Source organism: Macaca thibetana, chromosome 14, assembly GCF_024542745.1.
Source record: "Macaca thibetana thibetana isolate TM-01 chromosome 14, ASM2454274v1, whole genome shotgun sequence".
Classification (NCBI taxonomy): domain Eukaryota; kingdom Metazoa; phylum Chordata; class Mammalia; order Primates; family Cercopithecidae; genus Macaca; species Macaca thibetana.
The window spans coordinates 86639051-86659054 of record NC_065591.1 but is presented as its reverse complement, the minus strand read 5'-3'; the positions used below and the strand labels follow the sequence as shown (position 1 = coordinate 86659054).

Sequence of the window (20004 nt, the reverse complement as noted above, 5' to 3'; positions counted from 1 at the left end):
AGACTTCTGTTAATTCTTTGGTTGCCTCTTTGCCCACCATATCCTCCTAATCTGTATTTAGCCACCCTCCCCAGCAGAGAACTCTTCTAAGCTTCTAGAAGTCATATCTGCGATTTAAGCTCATTTTAAAGTGAAAATAAAATAAATGCTTGAAAGACAGTTATGAATCCTTTCTTCTCTTCTTAGAGCAGAATGAACCCAGTGCATTTGTTTTTTGTTTTCTAACATCTTAATATATTACATTCCTTTTATAGAATATGAATTCCATGGGGAGCAAAGGATATATACCCCACACCTAGCCCAGTTCCTGGCACATGACAGACCCTCAAATATCAGATGGATGAACTATATATCCTTTTATTGTAACCCCATCAATAAATATTGTAACCCCATACTCCACCTCAGTATGGACTTGTACAATCCAAAGTGATTCACTCAACAGATATTTAAGGAGGAGTGATTCTGTATCCAAATTTCTGCCTAATTTATATCCTGTCCAAAATAAGAAATGTCATGCTCCCTAATGTCTCTTCTATAAGAGCAACTGAAAATATTCAAAGTAAATTTAATTAGCATAATTGTGACTACTGCCTAAATAAATTACTAAATTTAATACAAGAAATTCAGTATTTTAGTTTATGAACAAACAATTACACATAACCCATTTTTTTTGTTCCTAACCTAATAAGTGATTTTAGTCACTTAATAAATGTCATTAAAATATAAATATTTGTCTTTATTTCAATTTTTTTCTCCAAACTCCTGGAATTTATCTTGAAGAAATTTGAAAGTAAGAAATGTTAGAATTTGGGGAAATGTAATGCCTCAACTCAGGGCTAAGCTAATATGTATCTCAAAGTAGACTTTTCAGACTCTATTCTTAAGTTTTTTGATGAGTATCATACAGGATCAACTCTAAAAGTCAGCTAAGGTAAATTTATTCACCATTTTTATGCCACTTACCACTCATTTTTGATCTGCTAGGCCAGTCAATACCACAGGAAGATAAGTCTGACAGGATTATGTCCTTTAACAAACCTACTAGTTTAAACAAACCTGACACCACCATTATCTTCAAGGTTTGTATAAATGGTTTTGTGACGCTTTTAAAATTACTTTCCCAGGTGTCTTAATTGAAGCTTACTGTGATTTCAGAAGGCATTTTATTTGACTCTTTTAGATAAAAGGACCATTAGACCATTTCTCTTTTCAAGAAGCTAGATTGGTTTTACATGTGTTTTTCTGCAATGAATTTAATGCTACGCACTGAGTGCTGCATCCACTAATTTCCATAAAAAGCACATTTCCTAATCTCTTTGTCTGCCCTTCTTCTATCTTCCAGCCTTTCCCACATCACCAGGATGAGCAATCAACCTATAACTGCAGTGATATTTAGGAGCCAGTCCCTCAGGAAACAGGGCTTTACCAGAGGATTTCATATTCTCTACTTTTCCCAAGACCCCCAGATAGAGGAGGCTTGCTCACAAAACACTTGGTTCTCAGAGCCCTCCAGAACACAGCCCGTGTCAGACAGGAAAACACCTGCCTCACACCTGCTTTCAGGGGTCACATTCCTGGGTCATACCACCCAGAGCAGCGCTCACAGCTAAGAAGCAGCAGCTGAATGTGAGATACCTCCTTCCTCCCTGGCACGTGGCCACAGGGTGTGTGCAGAGCCCTACCTCACAAAGAGAAACCAAAGCGAGCTTGGAAGACAAGATACCTATCATCCCTGTCTTGCTGGGCCTATTCTGAGAAGGGTGGAGGAAAGGTGGGAGGAAGGAGGGAAAGAAGGAAGGGCAGACTAGGTCAGAAGAGGTGCAAGAAAACAGAAGTGGGGAGACCTGTTATGTGAGTGGCTATCACAATAGTCCAGGAAGCAGGTAATTAGCCCTTAAACTGGTTTAGCTGTAGAGACATGCAAAGGAAGGGAAAGTAGGCAAGAAGTATTTTGGAGGTCAACTGCAAGGACCTAAAGACTGACTGGATGTAGGGTGGGCAAGGAAATGAACCTTATTACAATTTACAGAACACTTTCAAAGGAAACAATAGTTAGGATGATGCAGTGTGGAATGGTATCTGAGCATGTCCAAACACTGGAGAGATGAACAAGGGCCAGCTGCCTACCTCTCGTTGACAAAGGTTGGTTCAACAGTGGAACAGATCCAGAGTGGAGAAGTTCAGGCTAACCTTTGATGGTCCTCTTCAGGAGGACCTTTCTGTGCTAATTCCACCCAAGCATTTCTATTTGCTTCTCTCAAGGACCAGATCCCTGGAAGAATCCTATGGATGGAACATCCCTAGAAACAGCAGACATTTCTTGATAATGGCCTGGTAAGCTTTGCCGCCAACATAACTCAGTTGCCATGCTTTCAAATGGAATGAGCCTCCAAAAACAGAAGTGGTTAAAATGAGGTCCAAGTGAATAGAGCATTCTCAATCAGTTCATACCAGCCCTCCAAGGGAGATGTGGTACATTTCATTCAAAAATGTGTCCCTGTCTTATCATCTGAAGCCCAGTGGTGTTGCCATCAGACAACAGAGCCAATCTCACTATAGAACAACATTCCTCAACAGAAATTGTTACAATGATGGAAATGGCTATTAAGCACTTGAACTGTGGCTAGTGTGACTGAGGGCCTGAATTTTTCATTTTGTTTAATTTTCATTAAGTTAAATAGCCACAAGTGACTAGTGGTTACTATGGACAGTGTAGGTCTAGAACTTTAAAAAAATAGATGTGGGCCAGATCACATCTGTCCTAAACTGCCAGGAAAAAAAAAAAATGTCATGGAGTTATATTTCTCTACTCTGAGGAAGCTGAATCTCTAATATTTCAAAATCTGCTCAAGCAATTTTCCAGCACTGGATTCTCCTTGTTATTACTACAACTACTTATCAATGTGCCTCCAAAACATTTCTATTTGGAAGGCCTTCCGAGACCCTAGCTTAACCATCCATCCACTGCATGAACCTTCTTCATGACATCCCTGAGTATGTCTGTGGTCCCTGCATATGTCTACGTAACCATTACCAAGTCCCCCAAGTAGCACTGAAACTTACTATCAGGAGAGGCGGAGCACCCTAAATCCAGAGACACTGCTCCGAAAAGATACTGAGGATGCAGAAAATAATTTTAAGAAAATCATTTTATACGAAATTTCACCTCTTATGAAGCTCTTTCACACGCACTATGTCACTTAAGCCACACAATAACCTTAGAAGATAAATATTTAGTAAAAACACTTATTTTACAGAGCCTAAGTGATTTACTAAGGCAATATGGTAGCCACACACCCAGTCGTGGCATGTCTTCCAAGGAGCAAGAGACATATGATAGAAGAAAAAGTCATGGTCAGGAAAGTGAGGCACAAAAGAATAGTGATTAGAGGAAGAAACATAGCTATATCAACTAATAACCTTAGAAATTGATCTATTTCAAACTCAACTGCTTGTAGATGAACAAACTCCATTAAAAGGGTAAGCATCAGTCCAGGCTATGTTTTAAAATGGTCATTCTTAACATGTGTTTCCAGGACCAGCAGCATCAGCATTGCTTAGAAATGTGTTAGAAATGCAAAGTCTTAGGCCCTATCCTCAATCAACCAAGGAAACAGAAACTCTAAGTGTGCGGCCCAGCAATCCGTGTTTCAATAAGCCCTCTGGGGTATTCTGATGCTCAATCACATTTGAGAACAACTGTCCTGGAATTGTACATCTAAGACCCAATTAATTTCCTCTGAGAAGTAAACAACTTGGTCATCCAGAAAGAAACAGAGCTGCCAGTTAGGAAATTTGAGACACGGCCTGGTGACATCAGCCCTGACTTACTGCACCTACAGTACCAAGCACCATAAACTCTGAGCTAGCCTCCTGAATGCAGAGCCAGCTCCTCCCACCTCCTGCGCTCAGGGGCACAGAGGAAATCATTCTTTCATCGCAAATCATACTTTTATAGATGCAAAGAAAGGTTTATTATATAGATAGTAAGAGATTGTGAATGGAGCATCCTAGCTTCTATCTCATTCACTAAGTAGTATTTGGTACATGACACAGTGCTCCCAACTGTGAAAAGGAACACTTCCATGAGTAAGAACCAGGGTTCCAGGTTCTCAAAGAAGGTTCTCAAAGAAGATACATGTGAATTTATATATCATTAAAGTGATTTGCCTTGCCTCTCTGCTGTTTTAATAATAATAATGGTAGCAGGCATTTATTGAATGCTTTCAACGTGCCTAGCATTGTGCGCATTGCTTCACTTTGCCCTCATGCAGCTCCATGAGGGAAGAACTATTATTTTCCCCATTTTACTCATGAGGCTTCAGCATGTACAATTCCGAGGTCACACAGCAAGGAGGCGGCAGGGCCAGGATACAAGCAGAGCTACCTGTTCTCAATCCAAAATACTACCTCTCCTTTTTCATTTTAACATATACATAATTCTTAATCTATTAAACTTCATTCATACTGTTTATGTTACTGAGTTTTAAGTACTGTGTTTTCACCTTCTTTTAAGCTATCACGCCATGTACTGTTCAAAAAGGTCCTCAACCACTCAGTTTAAGCCAACTCAATCAGCATGTGCTCAAGAATCAGAGTAATACACTCTAAAGAATTCATGGCAATAAAGATCCAAAACTGGATCAAAAGCAAACCAATTTTATTCCCACCATGCCTGAGCAGCATGCTCAGGGAAGCCCTCCCTGACCACCTGGACCAAAGCGAGCCCTCTCTCCTCTCTGTTCAGAGCTCCCACAGTACATCACATGTGTCCCTATCATAGTAGTAACACATGGTAATATCCACATGCCACACCGCTAATCTGTGAGCACTTCAGAGTGGGAACTACACCTGATAGTCCATCTGTGCACATTCAAGACCTAATAGATGGTTTATAAGATCAACAGCAAGACATATAAACTCTTAAGAGGGATAAAAGTGAACTATAACTTAAAAATAAAATGTAAAACTATAAAACTTTAAGAGAAAACACAGCAGAAAATGTTTGAGACATGGGTCTAGGCAAAATGTTCTTAGATGTGACACCAAATGCACCATCTTTAAAGAAAAAAGGAATCTATAAACTGTACTTTATCAAAATTAAAAACCTTTGATCTGCAAAAGACCTTGATAAGGACATAAAAAGACATGCTACATACTTGGGAAAATATATGTGCAATCCACAAATCTGACTAAGGACTTGTATCTGGAATATATAAAGAACTCTTAAAGCCCTACAGTAAAATAAATAATCCACTTGGGGAATGGGCAAAAGGCATGAATAGTTATTTCACCAAAGAGGATATATGGATAGCAAATAAGCACATAAAAAAGGCAGACTGTTCTACACATAAAAAAGGCAGCAATGCAAATTAAAACCCTGATAAGATTAGAACACCTATTAGGACAACTAAAATAAAAAATAGTAATAACATCAAATGCTGGTGAGGATGCAGATAAACTGGATCTCTCATACACTGCTCATAGGAATGTAAAATGGCGCAGACACTCTGGAAAAGTTTGGCAATTTCTTAAAAAACTAAACACACACTTACCATACAATCCAGCCATCACAATCATGGGCATTTACGCCAGAGAAACGAAAACTTATGTTTACACAAAAACCTATATATAAATATTCATAAAAACTTCATGTGTAATAGTCATGAAGTGGAAAAACCCACAGGTGAATGGTTAAACCAACCATAGTACATCCATATCATGGAATACTACTCAGCAATGAAAACAAACAAACTATTGATAGATGCAAAAATTTGAATGAATCTCCAGGGCATTATGCTGAGTAAAAAGTCAATCTCAAAAGCTCACATACTACATGCTTGTATTTATGTAACATTCTCAAAATGACAAAATTATAGATATGGTGAACAGGAGTAGTGGTTGCTAAGCGTTTAGCAACAGGGTGAGGGTGGGGAGAAGAGGGCCCACGCAACTATAGAGGTGTAGCATAAGGGAGATCATTGGGGTAATAGAATAGTCTGTATCTTGATTGTGGTGGCGGTTACATGAATCTACACATGAAAAAATGCACAGAAGTACACACATAGAAATACAAATTTTACATGTGCATGTGAAACTGGTGAAATCTGAATATGCTCTGTGGACTGTACCAATGTCAATTTCCTGGTTCTGCTATTGTACTATGGTTATGTAAGATGTTACTAATAGGGGAAACTGGGTGAAGGGTACACAGGACCTCTCTACTATTTTTGCAACTTCCTATGAAGCTATGATCATTTCAAAAAGAAAACTTAAAAAAAAGTAAATAGCAGACATTTTACTTAAAAACAAAATGACAAAATAGAGGTATATAGCTGCAATATTGGCCAGTGAGGTCTCAAACACAGGTTTAAATACACACCTTAGGATGACAGTTTTTGAAAACTTAAATCTAATTCTCCAGTATCTTAACAGCGATACATTTCCAACACCTTACAGCTACTCTCCTACTCCCTCCTAAAAGATGGGGGGAAATGCCTGATGTGTGAGCCCCTTTAGGAGTCCAGGAGTCCTGTGCTGAGTGTCCAAAATGAATATACCCTAAGGTTTCACCAGGCCTGGCCATGAGGGCAGAGCCAAGGGCCTCACAAGTTAAAGGAGAACTCAGCTTGGTGCCAATCCATAAAGCAAGAGTAGGAGTGGCTTCCTTCTAGCAAAAGTGGAGGACTGCCCTACCCACAATGGCCAAGATTTACATTGTACCTCTCCTCCAAGACAAAACAAAGCCAAGCCAACAAAATTAACTTTAAAAAAATCACTAGGCAAACAAACAACAAAAAACAAAACAAAACAAAACATAAAACCACAACAACCTCAGACTATTTCCAACAAACCTTGTAATCAAATATCTCCCTTTACTTGACCTCCACGCTACCCCTTGCTTTTCGAGGATTTTATTACCTACTTAATTCTGAGTCATAAGAACCTGCCAAAATTAATGAAAAATAGGAGAAAAATTATTCAAAACACTGCAGAATTTTCTGACCTGAGCTTCCTTATGCATTTAAAATGCAGATAGCCACACACCCCCACCACCAAAAAAAAAAAAAAAGAAAAGAAAAAAGGTTACTTTGGAGTATATATCAGAAATATTAGCAGGTCTTACAAAGTTACTTCTTTTTAATTTATTGGCCTGAAAAATCAAACTTTTACAATTTTCACTAGCAATTCCCATTTCATGTCATTAATTATTTTTTTCAAAAGTGTTACATTATATAGTGTTTTATCATTTTCAAAGCATTTTCACAAATTACTATGAATAAATGTAGCACTGATACCTAGGGGCTGTACTTTTCGACAGAACTCTCACCAGCCAGCCGGCTCATTTCAATTAGTTCAGCCATCTTTTCCCTAGGCCCTGGGTCCACACTTTTCCACAGGGGTAGACATCAGAAAAGCCGAGTTCTACCCACAACAGCCTCTAGACTAACTGGCCCAGGGCAGACACTCTCAAGTCTGATCAGCAGAGTGCCTTCCCATAAAATCACTCACATTTCTGCATTCATGTGCTTTTCTTAACGACAGCACTTTAAAATCTCATTTAAACTGAAAATCGTCCATTAGCCTCCGTGAAAAGATGTATTTTTAAATGCTTTGATCTCCACATGCCCTTTGGAACATTAGTATTCTACATCCTCCATCATCTGCAAAGAACCTGAAACACCAAGACTTCATGCATTTTAAAAAGAAGGGGGAGGGAAAGGGGAGTTACAGGTACAGCACCTTCTCTCCTGTACACCTACAGGTTTACAAAGGTTTCCTTACTTATCTTGAAAAATGCATCACAGAAAAACAAAAGTGCACTCCAAGACCTAAACATTCCCATCCTCCCCCCCCCAACCCCCACCACCATCATAAGGAAAAGTAGAGCCTTTATAAAGCCTTCTACTCTATGTCCTACTCTTTTCATTCTGGTCGAATCGGTGTTTTCCTTCATTCTAGTCAAATCAGTGCTTTTCCACCCTTTACTAACAGTTCAAAGTATATTAAACTACTGTTCCCACATTATTCTCATAAACAGCCTTCAAAGTAATACACTATAAGGCTCAGAGCACCTTACTAGGAAGTAAATGTCAGTTGCTCTAGGTTCTTTAAGACCCTGCAATCTAGAGCGCTCCTTAATCGTTAACCTGGGTCTGACTTCCACAGCAGCCGGGGCCCACGAGTGGTAGGCAGCCAGGGGAAATCTCAGCCAGTTTGGCAGTGACCCATTAGGCCAGTTTTGGAAGCAGGGAGCCAAGATTGTTTAATATTTCAAGCCCTGACTTTTTGCTTCCCGAAAAGGAAGGAAATTTTCTGAAACTGTAGCTATTAATATCCCTCTATTCTGGTTTAATTCGTTTATGGTGAGCAGGTTAGCACGTTACTGTTTTGGTTAGCCGAAAGCATCTTCGAGGTATCACAACTGGCTCTCCAGACTACGTACCCCACCATCACCAAGGCCTTCTATAAGCAGTACAAAAACTAAATTCTCACAACATGCCTCAGGAGAAGAAAATGGGCAACCAAGGCCTCACAGAAAAAGGGAGCTGAGGGAACACGGGGACAAAATGTTGGGTCCAAACCGCATCGTTTCAGAAGGCCGCACGCCCAGGGCCCACCTCTGAAACCCCAGTCCAGGTATCTACACGCTAGCCCGGCCGAAAGCTGTTTGCCACTCAGAGACAGGAAACCAACACCGAAGCCAAAAAGGCAAATATCTTCGGGAAAAAATGGAATGGGAAAGTCTTCTTAGTCATCAGTCAAGATAGTAAGAGTAGGGTGCGCGAGGCGCGTGAGCTTTGAGCAGAGACCCGGGATTCTCGGCCTGGGGCTCTGAAGGGGGAAACTTGGACACGTCGCCGCGAACGCAGTCCAGGTGGGGGAGGCCCTAGAGGTGCGCGCCAGGGCTCGTCCGCTCTGCCGCCGCGTCCTCCAGCCCGGCCGCCTATGGGGCACGCTCGGCCCCTGTACCGGCACTGGGCCCCCGCTCCGCTCGGCTGTCATCGGCCGACGTGCCACTCTCCCTTCTGCCACAATGTCACATTCCAAGAAAAAACGGTTCCATTTGGAAAGTTTAAATGTTTTCCCCCTGAAAGCAGATTATTGTAAAGGCAGCCTTAACAGGCAAGCGGGAGCTGGATGTAACTCGCCAGTTTGTCAAAGAAACTTGTCTGGGGAGAGAACAAAGAAGGAGCAGCAGCTAACGCGATCCGAACGCCTGGGGCTGGGATGCGACCCTTTCGTCGCCCCCACCCGCCAGAGCCCGGTCTGGCCGGCGGGCAGAACGGGTCCAGTCCCGAGCGCCGGAGCCCGTCGGGCGGGCCGGTGCGCGCGCCTTTGTCTTGCGCCGGGGGAAGCGGCACCGGACACCCCTTCCGTCCCCTCCCTCGCCGCGAGACCCGCGCGCGGGCGCGCCTCGGCGTATCGGGCCATATGGCTGCGCCCCTCCGGAAAGGCCAGCCCCGCGTCGGGCGCGCCGCACCCCGTGGCCCAAACCCCGGGGCCACGACTTCAGTCTACGTGGGTCGCGGGGCGGCAAGGCGCTGAGGCCCTGCCCGCAGGCAACTGGACCTGGAGCGGGTCAAGGGAACCCGCTTAAAAACAACAATCTGGGATCTCAGCCCCGGGCCCCCAGGAGCTGCCCCATTCCCTGAGCAGCAGGGGCCGGGGGAGCCCGGGGCGACTGGGTTCTTCGCGTGGGAAACCCGGAGGCGCCCTCCCGGCACCTCGAGTGGGGGCTGGTTACCTTTCACCGCAGGCTCACAAGTTCCCCGGCGCAACTTTGCCCTCCACATGAGGCAATCATGGCTAGTTCACTCCCTCGGCTGGGGAAGGCGGCCGCTGGGCAGTGCGCTGGACATGGCCTGGGGCAGCGCCGGGAAGAGGCGCCGGACAATCAACCCCATTCACACAGGGCTTCACCTCAGCCCCAAACGCGACAACCGCTGCTGGGTCCTAGAGCTTCTCGCGCGCTCCCGCCGCCGTCCGCGCTCCTCGATCCCCGCGCGCGGGCCGGGGAGGGTCGCCTGGGCTCGTCACTATAACCCTACACTCCACCCCCGCCGTGGCGCCCGGCCGCTGGGCCCTAGAGCCCGTCTGCAGACACCCGCCGCCCCTCCCCGGGCCGCGAGACTGCCAGACCGAAATTGCCCGGAGCTCAAGCTGACGTGTCTCCCTGAGACTTAGGAGGGCGACAGCCTCCCTTGCTTTGTTCCCTACCGGGTTTTGATTAATTTCAGAGTCACCAGTTCTCCCTCCACTTTGTCTTCCTTCCCACCAGCCCAATGTAGGCCAAAATTCTGTTTCCGGATCTGCCAAAAAGTCTAAATCTGCTTAGGCTGTTTTTTTTTTTTTTTTCCTTCTTCTTCTTAAGTGGAATTTCCAGGTGGAAAGTGGCCACACTTTTCTCAGCATTCCCCAGGCCCCAGTGCTTCCATCTCGCACTTGAGATTGGGCGATAAGCTGCTACTATGTGCTCCGCTGACAAACAGAAGGGCCAAAACAGACCTGACAGCCTTGGATATTAAATGTGTTCGCAGAACCGTACATCCTCTGGCCACAAATCCCCAGGCTGTTATCTGCCTGAGCAGAGGTAAAGAAAGTAAGCAACTCTGGGAAAATGTTGCCCCACCTCTTAAAATCAGGCTGCGCTAAGAACTACTCATTCACCTCATTATATTGGTTTATACTCGCCGCTCTCTGGATCCCTGTTCTCCCAAGCGTGCCCCACAGCACTTCTGCCTGGCTATTTCTGGGCAGCTCTACTGCTTGGAGAAGAGAACGCCATGTAACTGTGCAGTTGCTGCCCAGGATGTCAGTGGGAGAGTCAGCGCACACCAAGCCTCTCTTATCCGGTGCTCCCTGCCTCTGTTTACCTGCTCACTAGGCCGGGCCTTCAGGGACTCCTCCCTGGATTGTGGCAGTTCCCTAACCGGACTGTCAGCAGTTCTACGTCTCATCAATTCGGGTGGGTTGTGTGCCCTGATTCTGATTCCCCTGATGGGCCCTCCTACTGAGTAAACTGCTCTCAAGATAAAGCCCAAATGTAATAACTTAACAATTATTTATGAAATAACTACTCCATTTAAAGTCATCTACCCTGGTACACACAAAAGAAACTTAGAGCAGCTCACCATCCCTTCAAGGATCTGTTATCTGTCTAAGAAGACAAGCTATGTGAACAGAAAACAGGCAAGCAACAAAGCATGAGATCCAAGTACTGCAGATGCCTGGGAAAGGCGGAGAGAGGCACTAACTTTACACAGAAGAGCTTGGGAGGGTGGTGGAGTTCAGACACAGCAGGAAGAGGAAAAGGCAGCACTGGGCAAGCAGAGGCAACAGCGAAGAGGGAGATGACAAGGTCTGGGTGCTTGGGAAGAAGTCATAGAGGAAAGAATTTTTACCAGAAAGGAGGAGAAAACAAGGGAAGGCAGAATAACAACGTCACAAAAATGTAGGCCTGGAAAGAATCGAAGAAAGTGTCAACCAAACCTTTCACTTGCCGGATGAAGAAGCTCAGGCGTAGCTGTTGAATGACTTGTCCAATGTTACAGAACAAGTTTAGTAGCAAAGCCAGGGACAGAAACAACTTCTGCCTCAATGTGCCTTGTACTGCACATTGTGAACCCTGAATTGCAAATTCGGCGCTGAAGTGGTTATCTTATGGACAGTGGAGGGACCACTGATTGACCTAGCATTTGTGTGAATTCAATACAAATTGGGGAAGAAGTGATGGATAGAAAAAGAAGAAAGGAAACTAATCTTTACTAATTGCCCACTCCTAGATACCATCCTATATTCTAGGAAGCAGCAGAATTTCCAAGTTACAACCATCAAGTTTAGAACAAAACAGGCATGAGCTGAGTTGGAGCTCCACCATTCAGTAGCTGTGTAACGTTGAGCAAGTTGTCTAACTTCTCTAAACCTCAGTATCCTTTTTGGCAAGATGGAGAAAATAGCATCTCACAGAGTGGTTGTAAAGACTGAATAAAGTAACAAATGTAAAATACTCAGCACAATGCCTGTGGTATTCAACATGCATTTGCTATTATTATTTCAAGAGACTATCTGGGATAGTTGCAGGAAGCAATGATAGGTGAGGTTGATAGAGGTGATAAAAAGGAAATGAGAGATACCATATCTTTGAAGATACCAAATGTCATAAAGAAAGATATCAAATCTTTGAAGCAAGATTTTATTATTCTCATTGACTCATTGTTTATCCTGGGGAAAAGGACAAAGTAATCAAGTTAACCTAGTGATAGAAAGAATAGATTTTGCAGTGTTAGAAGAATGGATCATTAGGCCAATGACAGATGAAGCACAGTTGAGAAGAGGAAACGGTTTGAGAAAGATGCTGAGTGACTTACTATCATCTGGGCAAGAGGAAACAAGGAACAAGGGACTGGGTGAGAAGTTGAGGACAGAGGTGCAGAGGAAAAGAGGGATGAAGCTTTGAAGATCAGTTCATTTGGAGAATGTCCACAATTGGAAAACAGGGAAAGAAGGAGGGAGAAGAGGAAGAATCTGGAGAAGTAGGAGAGCTGGAAAAACTTAAAAGGCATGGAAGTCAGAGGAAGTTTCAAGAAATGGGTCCCTCTATCAAATGCTACAGATTCTTAGACCCACAATGAAGTGCTAGGCACAGCTTGTGGGTTCAAAAATCTTCTGATTCAATCAGGTGGACCTAGCCTAGACTCCTCAAATTAATACCCAGTAATCAGATACATGGAAGCACAGGCAGAAAGCACTGCTGGAGGCCAATGTTTCCCTCCTGTGTCTTAATTTCCTCATCTGTGAATAAGCTCTACATCAAATGCAGAAAACAAATCATCTTTTCAGGCCTTAACTTAGTTCCTGAATCTATTGTTCAGGAACTAAGGCCTGCAAAAAAGACTTTGAATCTGACTAACAAGAAATAACATCTTTCAGTACACTTGGCTGGAGATTCTGATGTCTGGTTTGTGTCAAATGAAAATAAAGTATGTTTACCATAAAAAATGAACACACCTTCACTAACAGCAAGCTAATGAACTGGTCCATATCTGTGCTTTCTTTGGATCTATGCACTCATCCTAAAGGTCAGCATCCTTTCTAAAGTGACCCAAGTTGTCATTCACTCACTCCTAGGAAAGTTAAGAAGATGATGGGCCAATTTTAGTGCTCTTTGGGGCAGCCCAGAGAGCAGTCTTTCACTCAAAACAGGACGAGTACTAGGATGTTTCAGTGATACCAAGCTATTCCCAACAAGCATAGAGGCGGGAAGAATGTTGAGGTAACAGAGGCATCCTGATAGAGGAGAATGAGCAGGGCCTTTACAGTAAGACCTGCTTCTAGTCCATGTTCTATCTATTTCCAGACACGGACAGCTTCAGCTTCCTCCTCTGCAAAATAATAACACTTGCTTCATAAACTTATTGCAAGGGTTAAATGAGATACTACAGGTCAAGTGCTGGGCACATCTAGGAATTCAGTAAAAGTTAGAAACCCTCCTCTTCTCCAATAATTTGAAATACCAAGGAATTTAAATACTCCGTTAAAATGCAAATTTCTTTCCCCTCTCACTCTTCTCAGCACCCCTTCTTGACAAACATTTAAAGTCCTTACCAGCTAATACTTTGAATGGGTCTTAAGAATGGGCTTGGGCTTGCAAAGACAGAGAAGCCAAACAGCAAAAGGAGAGTGAATGAACATGACTACATAACGGACAGCTACTACACACAGCCTCACCTGGGACAGGTCACTACAATTGGTAGTTCTCCATTAATGACTGTTGAATGAACAAACCAATGATTGAATGCACCCAGGCTGCTTTGATCAAAATGCTTGTTTTGCTCCTAGAACAAGTAAGGATATTTTTTAAGTTCAAGTTCAAGCACTTTCCGAAGTGTAACTTATGAACCAAAGCATGTAAAATTCCTCATGTTCCACCTCCAAATTTCTGACTCTCTAAAGGTGCAGTCCTGGAATCCACTCGAAATGACTCCTAGCACATTGAGGTTTCCAGCTGGCTCACTGGGGTTAGTCACAGCGCTCCTGCAATTCTCTTTCAGAAGTATTTACTACATCAGAGTGTAGTATGCTAAAGATAAAAGATGATGGTGAACATACTAGAGATTAGACACAAAGCATTATGGGAGCATAGAAGAATTATGCACAGGGGAAAAAGGGCAGGTTCCAAGAAATCCAGGTGCTGAGAGAAGGAGGAAATTTCTAGCAAAGGCATGGACACAAGGAAGGAAAGCGTATACTGCCATGCTTCTAAACACCTTTTCTTTTAACCTCTTCTTTTTATAAACATCAAATGGTCACATCAACCCCAGAGTTAATAAGCCCCCATATGATCACCAGGTGAGAAGTTTTTTTCCAAGCTTTTCTTTCAGCTCTCTGTTTTACAATGGCAATACAGTAGACCCTTGCACAACACAGGTTTGAACAGTGCAGGTCAACTTACACACAGATCTTCCTCCACCTCTGCCACCCTGAGCCAGCAAGCCCAACCTACCCCTTCTTCCTCCTCCTCAGCCTACTCAATGTGAAGATGACAAGGATGAAGACTTTTATGATGATCGTCTCTTCCTCGTGATTTTCTTAATAACATTTTCTTTTCTATAGCTTATTCTTTATTGTAAGAATACTGTATTAATACATATAACGTATGAAATATGTGTTAATCAACTGTTTATATTATCGGTAAGGCTTCCAGTCAACAGTAGGCTATTAGTAGTTAAGTTTTTGGGGAGTCAAAAGTTATATTTGGATTTTCAACTGTATGAGGGGGTCAGCGCCCATGACTCCTGCACTGTTCAAGGGTCAACTCTAGTGTGTTTTTTCTTGCCTTTTTCTAAATATAAAATCATATTCTCAAATAAGCTTTTCCACACAGCACATGTCTCCTCTGAAGATTCTGACACATGCCCTGCCCTGCAAACTGTTGGCAGGAGCATAATTCAGGGAATACCGACAGTGCCTGAAGCAGAGGGTGCTGTGTGTACATTGTCGTAAGGAGAGCAAAGGGCAAGGGGATGAGCCCTTGTCAGGACCAGATTGACTCAGAGTGAAAGAACGAAAAACAAAAAGGAGGAAAATGTGGAGGGCAAGTGGGAAGATACACAAGGTACGACATTTGTGTAGTTCTGGAAATATCAGGTGCCTATGGATGAGGAAACTGCCCCTGGAACAAATAAAATGTTATGCAACAGAAGAGTCATTTGAAAATCCCGCTCCATATGAAGCTTACCAAGGACTCTGTGTGGATTATGAAAAAAGTTTCCCAACAAATATTTATTAAGTACCTACTGAGGACTAGGCTCTGTGCTACCAGGCTACACAGGTGGTTTGGCTGGATTATTAAGTTATAGATCTGAGGCCTGTTTGTCGGGATGTTTTTAGTTTCACACCCATAGTGACACACCAGTCTCTTCTTGCTTGACTACTTTCTCCTGTAAGCATATTACCCAATATGCACTAAACACATAATTTTATCTAGATAAACACAAGAAACTGAGGATAGATATGCTGATGTCCAGAGAAAATGCACCTGCACCAAATGGGGTTAGGAAGAAGAATGGAGACGTTGGCCCCAAACAAACCCGGTGTCAGACCCGGACTGAGACAGACCAGCTATAAATATAAAGATCCTGGCATGGAATAGATATTCAATACATGATGGTTATTTTAAACATTATTTGCTACCACTACTACAGAAACCTTGGGAGTATTGAAAACTTGTAATACTTCTTTGGCTGATATTATTGCAGGGTTTCTCAACCCTGGCCCTCTGACATTTGGGGCTGATGATTCTTTGTTGTGAGAGACTGCCCAGTGCATTGTAGGGATGGCCTCTACCCACTAGATGCCAGTGGCAACCACCCCCTCCACCTTCATTTATGAAAACAAAAACTGTCTCCAGACATTGCCAAATGTCCCCTAGGGGGCAAAATTGCCTCTGATTGAGAACCGCTGAGTTAGTTGATTAATTGATGTTGCCCACTTGAAAAGAAGCTCCCAAGCTTCTAATCATATTGATCATTCCATTGAGATACTGGGTGAATCCAATTGCATACTAATAGACAGCAGCTTCAGTTCCATCCACCCTACAATATATCATTCTATTATGATTGCTTCCCTTTCCTCTTTTCATGAGCAAAAAACTAATCATGTTTTCCTCTCTGATTTCCAGTGATGATATAAACATGTTTTTGTTTCTAAAAATGAAATCATACTGAGTTTCTAAAACAACACCATAAAGCCACTATTAAAAATAAGGATTTTCACAATAGCTGAAGACAATGCAGATCAGAATGTTCACCCTAAAGAACCCTTGTAATTCCCATTTTGAAAGTAATTATTGGATGTTTATACTGAAAATGTACCTTTTCAGTTCATAGATAGAAAGAACAGTGAGAGAAATGACCCTTCCACAATCTGTACAGCAATTTTAGTTCTTCTCTGTCCAGAATATGCACTACAGACCAACAGGTCTTATACCTTTTTAATAGCCAAGGAAAGACAGAGAAGTGGGGAAATTCTCACCATTCCCAATGGCTCCAGATGCTCTAGATGGTTCCATTCAGGAGAAAAATTTGTTTTACAGCATAAACTCAAAGTGACGGAAGAAGTTAAAATTCATGTCTTAAATGTTCTATAAGTTATTGATCAAGAAATCAGAGGGCCGGGCGCGGTGGCTCAAGCCTGTAATCCCAGCACTTGGGGAGGCCAAGACAGGCGGATCACGAGGTCAGGAGATCGAGACCATCCTGGCTAACACAGTGAAACCCCGTCTCTACTAAAAAATACAAAAAACTAGCCGGGCGTGGTGGTGGGCGCCTGTAGTCCCAGCTACTCGGGAGGCTGAGGCAGGAGAATGGCGTAAACCCGGGAGGCGGAGCTTGCAGTGAGCTGAGATCCGGCCACTGCACTCCAGCCTGGGTGACAGAGCGAGACTCCGTTTCAAAAAAAAAAGAAATCAGAAAGCATTTATTGCATCTCAGTCATAGAGCCAGTGTCATGAGTATCATGCTAGGTACAAGTCTTCAGAAAAGTCCAAAGTATGGATTGGGAGAGAGAGAGAATAATTAGAAATAACTAGAAAAAATTAAGTCCTGGTCAGGCGCAGTGGCTCATGCCTGTAATCCCAGCACTTTGGGAGGCCAGGGAGTGCAGATCACTTGAGGTCATAAGTTGGAGACCAGCCTGGTCAACATGGTGAAACCCTGTCTCTACTAAAAATACAAAAATTAGCCGGGCATGGTGGTGGGCACCTGTAATCCCAGCTACTCAGGAGACTGAGGCAGGAGAATCACTCAAACCTGGGAGGCAGAGGTTGCAGTGAGCCGAGATCATGTCACTGCACTCCACCCTGGGCGACAGAGCGAGACTGTCTCCAAAAAAAGAAAAAAGAAAAAAGAAAAAATTAAGTCCTAAATAGAGGATTAACTGAAAGCACAACAGAGTTTGAAAGAAGGCAAAATATATGAGAACTATAATGGTTCATTCATTCATTCATTTATTCAGAAATATTGGCAGGGCACATTGACTTTATTCCTGTAATCCCAGCACTTTGGGACGCCAAGGTGGGAAGATCTCTTGACGCCAGGAGCTCAAGAACAGCCTGAGCAACATAGTAAGACCCTGTCTCTACAAAAAAAAAAAAAAATTAAAAATTGACCAGGTGTGGTGGAGTTTGAGGTTACAGTGAGCTAGGATGGCACCATTGCACTCCAGTCTGGGTGACAGAATGACACCCTATTCCCCCAACACCACCAAAAAAAATTATTGATTATATTGATAATCCATGTACTCTGCTAGATGCTCGAATACCCTGGTATGGGCTTTGTCTTACTAAAACATATAAATAAGTCTACAGTTACAAACTGGCCTATGTGCAATGAAGAAAAGGAGCAGGCTGAGAGTGCAATAACAGAGGGGTTAACAATTAGGGAGAAAGTGGCCACTTAGAGAGGATGAAAAGGGAAGCCTTCTCCAAGGAGATATGTAAGTAAAGACTGAAAAGACAAGAAGGTGTGGCCACATAAAGGAGGCAGGAAGAGCATTCCAGGCCAAGCAAATATCATGTGCAAAAGTTTTGTGGCAGAAAAGTTCTCAGAAAGTTCCAGGAACTTAAAGGAGGCAAAGGAAGTACAGTCCCTGCAGGTACTCTGTGCTAAGGATGCAGGGATGGCCGAGGAAAGCTCTTTAGGAATGTTACTTGTCTCCTTTACCTGGGTGTCTGGGAATGGCCCCTTTCTATTCAACCTATATGATGTAAGGTATATACAATAGGGGTTTCAAATTAAATAGAGGAGAGAAAGAGAACATAAGAAAATGGCCAGTTTGGGATAAACAACAATAAAAAGATTAAATGGAAACAACCTGAAAGTAAATTCCACAGTCTATGTATTTGATTACAATATCTACCCAAAGGATACAGCCTCTTTAGAGCTTTGACTGAGTCCTGTTGAAAACAGGAGAAGACTCAGAATCTTCAGTGCCATTAGGGCCGTAGTTCTTAAACTTTAGCTGTATCAGTATCACCTGAAGGGCTTGGTAAAACACAGATTGCTGGGCCCCACTCCAGAGTTTCTGATTCGGTAGGCCTGGATGGGGCCCAATAATTTGCATTTGCAAGTTCTCTGATGGTGCTGATGCTGCTTGTCCATGGACAACACTTTGAGGGCCTATTTTCTATGCACTCAGAATCTCAACCTAAATAACGCAGCAGGCACATGATATTGTAGGAGAAGAAAGATCATAATCCAGTTTTCTATGTTGAACTAGCACATATGGAGTGTCTCCTCTGAACCACATTATTTCATTCATTATCTCATTCCATCAGTATGGTAGATATCATTACCCATGTGTTACCCATGTGGACTGGAGGCTAGGCGAGGTCCTGTCAATTACCTGAGATCACATGGCTAATAAGTGACAGAGCCAAGATTCAAGTCTGTCTTTTACAGAGCTCTTGCCCTTTTTTTTTTTTTGCACCTAAATGATGAAAAACTTTATTCTGCATCAAGGTATCGGAAAATGAAGCTGCATTTGGGGGCACATTATAGATGAGGAATGATTCATATATGGTGAGTACAAAACTCAATTATAGAATTATTTCTCAGCTAGTACCAGATACTCCAAACTACAAATGCTTAAATAAAAGTAAGATATGATTTGCCATACTAAAAGTCTAGAAGTGAAATATGACAGAATTTAAACCAGCAGATATAAATGCAGCACCTATGTGTATATTTTTAAAAAATCAAATATTGGGGAAAAAAATCAAATATTGAGAAAAGCTCTGGCCTTAAACACATCTCACCTGAAATCCAACCAGATAGCCAGTCCATGATTTTAGCAAATTTTAATTCATTGTATGAAAAAAAAAAATTATGAATGCTAGGTGAATCCAGTGACAAAAAGGGCACCTTTTTGGTTAAAACCACAAAAGAAACTTGTTTTCTGAGAACATTAATGAAAATATTTTAAGTCATTTTCAACCAGCCTGGGCGACAGAGCGAGACTCCGTCTCAAAAAAAAAAAAAAAAAAAAAAAAAAAAAATATATATATATATATATATATATCTCTAGTCTGTATAGAAATTCATCTTGAAATAAGAATGAGGCAGAATTTTTTTTTAAAGGGTTATGTATATATATGCCCTTCAGATCAGTGTAACATGACTGTGATCATCTTACAAACAAAACTCAAAATCAATTCAGAGAGCAGCGTGGCCTTGGAGACCACCCACACCCAACACAGTTGTACATACTGGGCTTTGCTATCAAGTTAAGGAGTGAGCAAATGAGTTTGGTGTCAAAGGTCATGTTTTCACAGTCATTCAAATTATATCCCAAAAACTTTTCTTGTATTCTCTACCTTTTGACATTTTTTTTTCAAAAAGCTGATTGCAGAGTATACAGGAATCCTGCTATACTTTATATACTACTTTAGGTGTAGTCTATTTTTTTTTTTTTAATTTATCATTGCTTAAAAATCTTCAAAAT

The 20004-nt window shown here is 42.4% G+C and overlaps 1 protein-coding gene across 8 annotated transcripts in view; it reads right to left on the bottom strand.

Moving 5' to 3' along the window:
• Nucleotides 1–20004, bottom strand: part of AMOTL1 (angiomotin like 1) — a 172765-nt gene that overhangs the window by 99357 nt on the left and 53404 nt on the right. Inside the window, exon 1 of one of the 8 annotated variants that reach the window (XM_050758892.1) lies at nucleotides 9749–10040. The exons of 6 other annotated variants lie outside the window; for them this stretch is intronic. In XM_050758892.1, coding sequence (XP_050614849.1) covers nucleotides 9749–9797 — 49 coding nt within the window. In that variant the 5' untranslated portion in view covers nucleotides 9798–10040. Of the gene's footprint in view, nucleotides 1–9748; nucleotides 10041–20004 lie in introns of those variants that run through there. One more of the 8 variants, XM_050758894.1, reaches the window with a different exon arrangement.